At 48.4% G+C, this 10,000-nt stretch overlaps 1 protein-coding gene across 1 annotated transcript in view; it reads right to left on the bottom strand.

Annotated features, from left to right (window-relative positions):
• The window catches only part of LOC110174873 (multifunctional procollagen lysine hydroxylase and glycosyltransferase LH3-like), a 16,710-nt gene that overhangs the window by 295 nt on the left and 6,415 nt on the right, over positions 1-10,000 (bottom strand). Inside the window, exons 8-12 of the mRNA XM_055149935.1 lie at positions 8,705-8,775; positions 8,279-8,383; positions 6,872-7,018; positions 5,910-6,035; positions 1-1,190 (exon numbers count right to left, since the gene is read on the bottom strand). The exon at positions 1-1,190 is cut by the window's left edge and continues 295 nt beyond it. Of these exons, the coding sequence (XP_055005910.1) occupies positions 1,035-1,190; positions 5,910-6,035; positions 6,872-7,018; positions 8,279-8,383; positions 8,705-8,775 (605 nt within the window). The 3' untranslated portion in view covers positions 1-1,034. The remainder of the gene's footprint in view (positions 1,191-5,909; positions 6,036-6,871; positions 7,019-8,278; positions 8,384-8,704; positions 8,776-10,000) is intronic.

The raw sequence follows: 10,000 nt of genomic DNA, 5'->3' as shown, positions 1-10,000 counted from the left end.
AGCTCATTGAGGGCAGCAGCTACAGCGACCAATCAGGAGCCACGACCAATCAGGAGCCACGACCAATCAGGAGCGACTGACGACAAAACAAACAAAATAAAAATTAAAACAGGATCCTGTAAAACCAGAAGAACATCTCAGACCAAACTGAGGCCCGGGGCTCAGGTCACAGCTCAGGTCACAGCTCAGGTCACAGCTCAGGTCACAGCTCAGGTCCAGAGGAGGAGGAGCCACAAGATCCCAGTGGAGGAGCCAGAGTCAGGAGGAGCCGGAATGAAACGAAAATCTAAAATCAGCGTCTTCAGGAAAAAAAATCACCTTCAGTTTCTACAGTTTCATCAGAAAAGAGTTTGTGTCTTTAAAAAAACCAGACGACCAATCAGAGCGCAGGACACCGGACCAATCAGAGCGCAGGACACCGGACCAATCAGAGCGCAGGACACCGGACCAATCAGAGCGCAGGACACCGGACCAATCAGAGCGCAGGACACCGGAGCAATCAGAGCCAGAGGGGAGTGAAGAGTCCTGTCGTTGGTCAGGTCCAAGTCCACGTTTTGGTTGGAGGGATGGTCCCGGTTTAGACCCGGTCTGGTCCCGGTTTAGACCCGGTCTGGTCCCGGTTTAGACCCGGTCTGGTCCCGGTTTAGACCCGGTCTGGAGTTTGGAGTGTGTCTGTGAGTATCACAGCGACCAAAGAGCCAATCAGAAGCGAGCTTGTTCGAGGGCGAATCTGAAGGTTCTCGGTTTGAGTCCCGCTCGCCTCGGCAACAGGTTTGATTGACAGCGTTGTTAAAGCGTGGAGTGGGCGGGTCTGGCTCCTGATTGGCTCTTTGGTTTTACTGCGATACAGCGGCGAATACGAGAAGAACGAGGACGACGACCACGACCGCCGCCGCCGCCAGGACACTTCTGTTAGACTGAGGCTCTGACCTGGTCCTGGTCCTGGTCCTGGTCTCTGGTCTTTGGTCTTTGGTCTCTGGGGTCTCTCCGGGGTCTCTGGTCTCTGGTCTCCGGTGTCCCGGTGTCCCCGGGGTCTACGGGTCGACGAAGGAGACCATGATGTAGCGGGTCCCTCGGGTGACGGGGAGACCCTCGTGATAGTGCGTCAGTCGTCCCGGGTGCATGAAGGACCAGCCTTTCCTCGGAGCCTCAACTTTACAGTCGTACCTCAAGAACCTGCAGCCGCCGCCCTGAACACACAGGTCCATACACACACAGGGTCAATACACACACATACACACAGGTCCATACACACACAGGGTCAATACACACACATACACACAGGTCCATACACACACAGGGTCAATACACACACATACACACAGGTCCATACACACACAGGGTCAATACACACACATACACACAGGTCCATACACACACAGGGTCAATACACAGACACACAGGGTCAATACACACAGGGTCAATACACACACACACAGGGTCAATACACACACAGGGTCAATACACACACACACAGGGTCAATACACACAGGGTCAATACACACACACACAGGGTCAATACACACACACACACACACACAGGGTCAATACACACATACAGCGTCAATACACACGCACTACACTATACTTGTGGGTTTTTGCGTGTTCTCTCTGTGTTCTTGTGTGTCTCGTGTTCTTGCTGTGTTCTTTGCGTGTTCTCTCTGTGTTCTTTGCGTGTTCTCTGTGTTCTTTGCGTGTTCTCTGTGTTTTTGCGTGTTCTGTGTTTTTGCGTGTTCTCTCTGTGTTCTTTGCATGTTCTCTGTGTTTTTGCGTGTTCTCTCTGTGTTCTTTGCATGTTCTCTGTGTGTTTTTGCGTGTTCTCTGTGTGTTTTTTGCGTGTTCTCTCTGTGTTCTTTGCATGTTCTCTGTGTGTTTTTGCATGTTCTCTCTGTGTTTTTGCGTGTTCTCTCTGTGTTCTTTGCTTGTTCTTTGCATGTTCTTCTGTGTTTTTGCGTGTTCTCTCTGTGCTTTGCATGTTCTCTGGTGTTTTTGCGTGTTCTCTCTGTGTTCTTTGCATGTTCTCTGTGTGTTTTTGTTCATGTTCTCTCTGTGTTCTTTGCGTGTTTCTGTGTTTTTTGCGTGTTCTGGTGTTTTTGCGTGTTCTCTCTGTGTTTTTGCGTTTCTCTGTGTTGCGTGTTTTTGCGTGTTCTCTCTGTGTTCTTTGCATGTTCTCTCTGTGTTTTGCGTGTTCTCTCTGTGTTCTTTGCATGTTCTCTGTGTGTTTTTTGCATGTTCTCTCTGTGTTTTTGCGTGTTCTCTCTGTGTTCTTTGCGTGTTCTCTCTGTGTTCTTTGCGTGTTTCTCTCTGTGTTTTTGCGTGTTCTCTCTGTGTTTTTGCGTGTTCTCTGTGTTTTTGCGTGTTCTCTCTGTTTTTGCGTGTTCTCTCTGTTTTTGCGTGTTCTGTGTTTTTGCGTGTTCTCTGTGTTCTTTGCGTGTTCTCTCTGTGTTTTTGCGTGTTCTCTCTGTTTTTGCGTGTTCTCTCTGTGTTTTTGCGTGTTCTCTGTGTTTTTGCGTGTTCTGTGTTTTCTTCTGTGTTTTTTGGCGTGTTCTGTGTTTTTGCGTGTTCTGTGTTTTTGCTGTTTCTTGTTGTTCTCTCTGTGTTTTGCGTGTTCTCTCTGTTTTTGCATGTTCTCTCTGTGTTTTTGCGTGTTTCTCTGTGTTTTTGCGTGTTCTCTCTGTGTTTTTGCGTGTTCTCTGTTTTTTGTTTTTTGCGTGTTCTCTGTGTTTTTTGCGTGTTCTCTGTGTGTTTTTGCGTGTTTCTCTGTGTTTTTGCGTGTTCTCTGTGTTTTTTGCGTGTTCTCTGTGTTTTTTGCGTGTTCTCTCTGTGTTTTTGCGTGTTCTCTCTGTGTTTTTGCGTGTTCTCTGTGTGTTTTTGCGTGTTCTCTGTGTTTTTTGCGTGTTCTCTGTGTGTTTTTGCGTGTTCTCTGTGTGTTTTGCGTGTTCTCTGTGTGTTGTTGCGTGTTCTCTCTGTGTTTTTTGCGTGTTCTCTCTGTGTTTTTGCGTGTTCTCTGTGTGTTTTTTGCGTGTTCTCTGTGTGTTTTTGCGTGTTCTCTGTGTGTTTTTGCGTGTTCTCTGTGTGTTTTTGCGTGTTCTCTCTGTGTTTTTGCGTGTTCTCTCTGTGTTTTTTGCGTGTTCTCTGTGTGTTTTTGCGTGTTCTCTGTGTGTTTTTGCGTGTTCTCTGTGTGTTTTTTGCGTTGTTCTCTGTGTGTTTTTGCGTGTTCTCTGTGTGTTTTCTGCGTGTCTCTGTGTTTTTCGTGTTTCGTGTTCTTCTGTTTCTCTGTTTCTTTGTTCGTGTTTTTTGCAGGTTCTCTCTGTGTTTTTGCGTTTCTCTGTGTTTTTGCATGTTCTCGTTCGTTTCTCTGTGGTTTTGCGTGTTCTCTGTGTGTTTTTGCGTGTTCTCTGTGTGTTTTTGTGTGTTCTCTGTGTTTTGCGTGTTCTCTCTGTGTTTTTGCGTGTTCGTGTTCTGTGGTGGTGTTCGTCTGTGTGTTTTTGCGTGTTCTCTGTGTGTTTTTGTGTTGCTCTCTGTGTTTTTTTGCGTGTTCTCTCTGTGTGCGTGTTCTCTGTGTGTTTTTGCGTGTTCTCTGTGTGTTTTGCGTGTGTGTGTTTTGCGTGTTCTCTCGTGTTTGCGTGTGTGTTTTTGCGTGTTCTCTCTGTGTTTTGCGTGTTCTCTCTGTGTTCATGTTCTCTCTGTGTTTTTGCGTGTTCTCTGTGTGTTTTTGCGTTGTTCTCTGTGTGTTTTTGCGTGTTCTCTGTGTGTTTTTGCGTGTTCTCGTGTGTTTTGCTGTGTGTGTTTTTGCGTGTCTCTGTGTGTTTTTGCGTGTTCTTGTGTGTCGTGTTCGTCTCTCTGTTTTTGCAGGTTCTCTCTGTGTTTTGCGTGTTCTCTGTGTTTTTGCATGTTCTCTCTGTGTTTTTGCGTGTTCTCTGTTTTTTTGCGTGTTCTCTGTGTGTTTTTTGCGTGTTCTCTGTGTGTTTTTGCGTTTCTCTGTGTGTTTTGCGTGTTCTGTTCTCTCTGTGTTTTGCGTGTTCTCTCTGTGTTTTTGCGTGTTCTCTGTGTGTTTTTTCGGTGTTCTCTGTGTGTTTTGCGTGTTCTCTGTGTGTTTTTGCGTGTTCTCTGTTGTTTTTGCGTGTCTCTCTTGTTTTTTGCGTGTTCTCTGTGTTTTTCGTTCTCTGTGTTTTTTGCGTGTTCTCTGTGTGTTTTTGCGTTTCTCTGTGTGTTTTTGCGTGTTCTCTCTGTGTGTGTTTTTTGCGTGTTCTCTCTGTGTTTTTGCGTGTTCTTCTGGTGTTTTTGCGTGTTCTCTCTGTGTTTGCGTGTTCTCTCTGTGTGTTTTTGCGTGTTCTCTGTGTTTTTGCGTGTTCTCTCTGTTTTTGCATGTTCTCTCTGTGTTTTTGCGTGTTCTCTGTGTTTTTGCATGTTCTCTCTGTGTTTTTGCGTGTTCTCTGTTTTTTTTTGCGTGTTCTCTGTTTTTTTGCGTGTTCTCTGTGTGTTTTTGGGTGTTCTCTGTGTGTTTTGCTGTGTTCTCTGTGTTTTCTGTCTCTGTGTTGTTTTTGCGTGTCTCTGTGTGTTTTGCGTGTTCTCTGTGTGTTTTTGCGTGTTCTCTGTGTGTTTTTGCGTGTTCTCTGTGTGTTTTTGCGTGTTCTCTGTGTGTTTTGCGTGTTCTCTGTGTTTTTTTTGCGTGTTTTTTTCTGTGTGTTTTTGTGTGTTTTTGCGTGTTCTCTGTGTGTTTTTGCGTGTTCTCTCTGTGTGTTTTTGCGTGTTCTCTCTGTTTTTTGTTCGTGTTCTCTCTGTGTTTTTTGCGTGTTCTCTGTGTGTTTTTGCGTGTTCTCTGTGTGTTTTTGCGTGTTCTCTCTGTGTTTTTGCGTGTGTGTTTTTGCGTGTTTCTCTGTGTGTTTTTGCGTGTTCTCTGTGTGTTTTTTGCGTTTCTCTGTGTGTTTTTGCGTGTTTCTCTGTGTGTTTTTGTTCGTGTTCTCTGTGTTGTTTTTGCGTGTTCTCTGTGTGTTTTGCGTGTTGTGCTGTGTGTTTTTTCGTGTTCTCTCTGTGTTTTTTTGCGTGTTCTCTCTGTGTTTTTTGCGTGTTTTTGCGTGTTCTGTGTTTTTTGCGTGTTCTCTCTGTGTTTTTTGCTGTTTCTGTGTTTTTTGCGTGTTCTTCTCTGTGTTTTGCGTTTCTCTCTGTTTTGCGTGTTCTCTCTGTGTTTTTGCGTGTTCTCTGTGTTTTCTGTGCGTGTTCTCTCTGTTTTTTGCGTGTTCTGTGTTTTTGCGTGTTCTCTGTTTTTTTGCGTGTTCTCTGTGTTTTTGCGTGTTCTCTCTGTGTTTTGCGTGTGTTCTCTGTGTGTTTTTGCGTGTTCTCTGTGTTTTTGCGTGTTCTCTGTGTTTTTTTTGTTCGTGTTCTCTGTGTGTTTTTGCGTGTTCTCTCTGTGTTTTTGCGTGTTCTCTGTGTGTTTTTGCGTGTTCTCTGTGTGTTTTTGCGTGTTCTCTGTGTGTTTTTGCGTGTTCTGTGGTGTTTTTTGCGTGTTCTCTGTGTGTTTTTGCGTGTTCTCTCTGTGTTTTGCGTGTTCTCTCTGTGTTTTTGCGTGTTTCTGTTCTCTGTGTTTTTGCGTGTTCTCTGTGTTGTTTTTGCGTGTTCTCTCTGTGTTTTTGCGTGTTCTCTGTGTGTTTTTTGCGTGTTCTCTGTGTGTTTTTGCGTGTTCTCTGTGTGTTTTTGCGTGTTCTCTGTGTGTTTTTTCGTGTTCTCTGTGTGTTTTTGCGTGTTCTCTCTGTGTTTTTTGCGTGTTCTCTGTGTGTTTTTGCGTGTTCTCTGTGTGTTTTTGCGTGTTCTCTGTGTGTTTTTGCGTGTTCTCTGTGTGTTTTTGCGTGTTCTCTGTGTGTTTTTGCGTGTTCTCTCTGTGTTTTTGCGTGTTCTCTCTGTGTTCTCACCTCGTAGTCGTGTCCTTTGCGGTTCAGGGCGATGTTGATGGTGAACGTGGACGAGTCGTGATGCGGTCGCAGAGACGGCTGCTCGTCCGGACGATAACGAACCACGAAGTTCATCACAGCGTGAGCCTGAAACCAGAACCAGAACCAGACCAGGATCACAACCAGAACCAGACCAGGATCACAACCAGAACCAGAACCGGGATCACAACCAGAACCAGAACCAGACCAGGATCACAACCAGAACCAGAACCGGGATCACAACCAGAATCAGAACCGGGATCACAACCAGGACCAGAGTGGGACCAGAGATTGGGGTCTGGTCCTGGTCTTAGTCCCGGTCCTATGTGTAATATCCGGGGTTAGTCCTGATCCCGGTCTTGATCTTAGTCCTGGTCCTGATTTAGTCCCAGTCCAGACCTTAGGGTAGTATCCGGGTTTAGTCCTGGTTTAGTCCTGGTTTAGTCCTGGTTTAGTCCTGGTTTAGTCCAGGTTTAGTCCAGGTTTAGTCCAGGTTTAGTCCTGGTTTAGTCCAGGTTAGTCCAGGTTTAGTCCAGGTTTAGTCCAGGTTTAGTCCTGGTTTAGACCTGGTTTAGTCCTGGTTTAGACCTGGTTTAGACCTGGTTTAGTCCTGGTTTAGTCCAGGTTTAGTCCAGGTTTAGTCCTGGTTTAGACCTGGTTTAGACCTGGTTTAGACCTGTTTAGTCCAGGTTTAGTCCAGGTTTAGTCCAGGTTTAGTCCTGGTTTAGTCCTGGTTTAGACCTGGTTTAGACCTGGTTTAGACCTGGTTTAGTCCTGGTTCAGTCCTGGTTCAGTCCTGGTTCAGTCCAGGTTTAGTCCTGGTTTAGTCCTGGTTTAGTCCTGGTTTAGTCCAGGTTTAGTCCAGGTTTAGTCCAGGTTTAGTCCTGGTTTAGTCCTGGTTTAGTCCTGGTTTAGTCCTGGTTTAGTCCTGGTTTAGTCCAGACCTTGGGGTAGTATCCGGGGTAGAGTTTCTCCGTCACTGGGGTGATATATTCTTTGAGGAATTTGAGCCATTCTTTCTCGAAGTCGATCTGGTTCATGTGGATGTCGACGGTCGGGACGTTCTCGTATCCTCCGGCCAGACGCTCGTCCTGACGAAGACCGAGACCGAGACCGAGACCAAGACCAAGACCGAGACCAAGACCGAGAGACAGAGAGACAGAGAGACAGAGAGACAGAGGAAGAAGACAAAGTGAGTCTCAGTCCACTCCCACATCCAAATCCACAACACAAATCCAAAGAGACGTCGATCAAAGTCCTGAGACAGGACCAGGACCAGGACCAGGACCAGGACCAGGACCAGGACCTGGATCTGGACCAGGACCAGGACCAGGACCAGGACCAGGATCTGGACCAGGAGGACGACACGATGAGCCTGAAGCACCAGCAGCATTTTAATAACAACAAACCACAAACAGGATCCAGGAAACAAACAAACTCACATTTAACATCACAACAAACAAACTCTTCAATATTAACGTGACCTGAGTGACCTGAGTACGAACCTCTGAAACAGTCCACATCAAACATCTTCAACACCACATAAACATCACACTCCCCACACTCCCCACACTCCTCACACTCCCCACACTCCTCCACACTCCCCACACTCGCCACACTCCTCACACTCTCCTCCACTCCCACACTCCCCACACTCCCCACACTCCCCACACTCCCCACACTCCCCACTCCCCACACTCCTCACACTCCCCACACTCCCCACACTCCTCCCCACACTCCTCACACTCCCCACACTCCTCACACTCCCCACACTCCCCACACTCCCCACACTCCTCACACTCCCCACACTCCTCACACTCCCCACACTCCCCACACTCCTCCCCACACTCCCCACACTCCTCACACTCGCCACACTCCTCACACTCCCACACTCCCACACACACTCCTCACACTCCTCACACTCCCCACACTCACACTCCCCACACTCCTCACACTCCTCCACACTCGCCACACTCCTCACACTCCTCACACTCCCCACACTCCTCACACTCCTCACACTCCCCACACTCGCCACACTCCTCACACTTCCCACACTCCTCACACTCCTCACACTCCACACTCCCCACACTCCTCCTCCTCTGTCACAGGGAGAACACTCAAACTCCTCGTGTCGTGTCTTTGTGTGAGTTTATACTTTATGTAAATGACTTTTGTGGTTTGAAGTAAAAATAAATAAATGAATAAAACTGAATCTCACGTTTGTGTTTTTCAGTTTTATTCTAAATATTATTTTAAAGAGAGCACGAAAACAATACATCTGCAGTACTCACAGAACCAGAGTGTGGGACTACAGTACTACAGTACTACAGTACTTGTACTTGTACTTGTACCTTGTGTGAGCCTCCTGACCACTGTCCGTGTTCCTCCATCGTGTCCACCAGGTCGTCACACATTTTGTCAGAGAACGCAGGAAACCAGAACACGTCTGGACACGGCTGAGAACCAGAGAAGAACCAGATCAGAACCAGGACTAAACCAGGACTAAACCAGGACTAAACCAGGTCTAAACCAGGTCTAAACCAGGACTTAACCAGGACTAAACCAGGTCTAAACCAGGACTAAACCAGGACTAAACCAGGTCTAAACCAGGTCTAAACCACCAGACTAACCAGACTAAACCAGGACTAAACCAGGACTAAAACCAGGTCTAAACCAGGTCTTAAACCAAAACCAGGTCTAAACCAGGACTAAACCAGGACTAAACCAGGTCTAAACCAGGTCTAAACCAGGTCTAAACCAGGACTAAAGGTTCAAACCTGTTCCACAAAGTTCTTCTCGTCCTCGAAGATCTTGGAGTAGTTCTCGTGGACGTATTTCTCCCTCCAGTCCTGAAACACACACCGAGTCACACGCCCTCCTGTGTGTCAGGTCCCTCCTCCCCGTGTGTGTCAGGTCCCTCCTCCCCGTGTGTGTCAGGTCCCTCTAATGTGTGTCAGGTCCCTCTAATGTGTGTCAGGTCCCTCTCGTGTGTGTCAGGTCCCTCTCGTGTGTGTCAGGTCCCTCTCGTGTGTGTCAGGTCCCTCCTCTTCGTGTGTGTCAGGTCCCTCCTCCCCGTGTGTGTCAGGTCCCTCTAATGTGTGTCAGGTCCCTCTCGTGTGTGTGTCAGGTCCTCCGTGTGTGTGTCAGGTCCCTCCTGTGTGTCAGTGTGTGTGTGTCAGGTCCTCTCGTGTGTGTGTCAGTCCCTCTCTCGTGTGTGTGTCAGGTCCCTCTCGTGTGTGTGTCAGGTCCCTCCCGTGTGTGTGTCAGGTCCCTCCCGTGTGTGTGTCAGGTCCCTCTCGTGTGTGTCAGGTCCCTCTCGTGTGTGTCAGGTCCCTCTAATGTGTGTCAGGTCCCTCTCGTGTGTGTGTCAGGTCCCTCTCGTGTGTGTGTCAGGTCCCCTCTCTGTGTGTGTCAGGTCCCTCCCGTGTGTGTGTCAGGTCCCTCCGTGTGTGTGTCAGGTCCCTCCCGTGTGTGTGTCAGGTCCCTCCCGTGTGTGTGTCAGGTCCGTGTGTGTGTCAGGTCCCTCCGTGTGTGTGTCAGGTCCCTCCCGTGTGTGTGTCAGGTCCCTCCCGTGTGTGTGTCAGGTCCCTCCTGTGTGTGTGTCAGGTCCCTCCCGTGTGTGTGTCAGGTCCCTCCCGTGTGTGTGTCAGGTCCCTCCCGTGTGTGTGTCAGGTCCCTCTCGTGTGTGTGTCAGGTCCCTCCCGTCAGTGTGTGTCAGGTCCCTCTCGTGTGTGTGTCAGGTCCCTCTCGTGTGTGTGTCAGGTCCCTCTCGTGTGTGTGTCAGGTCCCCTCGTGTGTGTGTCAGGTCCTCTTCGTGGTGTGTCAGGTCCCTCTTGTGTGTGTCAGGTCCCTCTTGTGTGTGTCAGGTCCCTCCCGTGTGTGTGTCAGGTCCCTCTCGTGTGTGTGTCAGGTCCCTCTCGTGTGTGTGTCAGGTCCCTCTCAGTGTGTGTGGTCCCTGTGTGTCAGGTCCCTCTCGTGTGTGTCAGGTCCCTCTCGTGTGTGTCAGGTCCCTCTCGTGTGTGTCAGGTCCCTCTCGTGTGTGTCAGGTCCCTCTCGTGTGTGTGTCAGGTCCC

The sequence above is a fragment of the Boleophthalmus pectinirostris genome, unplaced genomic scaffold (assembly GCF_026225935.1).
Source record: "Boleophthalmus pectinirostris isolate CB_2022bp ecotype Guang Dong unplaced genomic scaffold, ASM2622593v1 HiC_scaffold_14, whole genome shotgun sequence".
NCBI classification, from domain to species: domain Eukaryota; kingdom Metazoa; phylum Chordata; class Actinopteri; order Gobiiformes; family Gobiidae; genus Boleophthalmus; species Boleophthalmus pectinirostris.
Note: the sequence above shows the minus strand (reverse complement) of the source record. Positions and strands in the feature narration are given on the sequence as shown.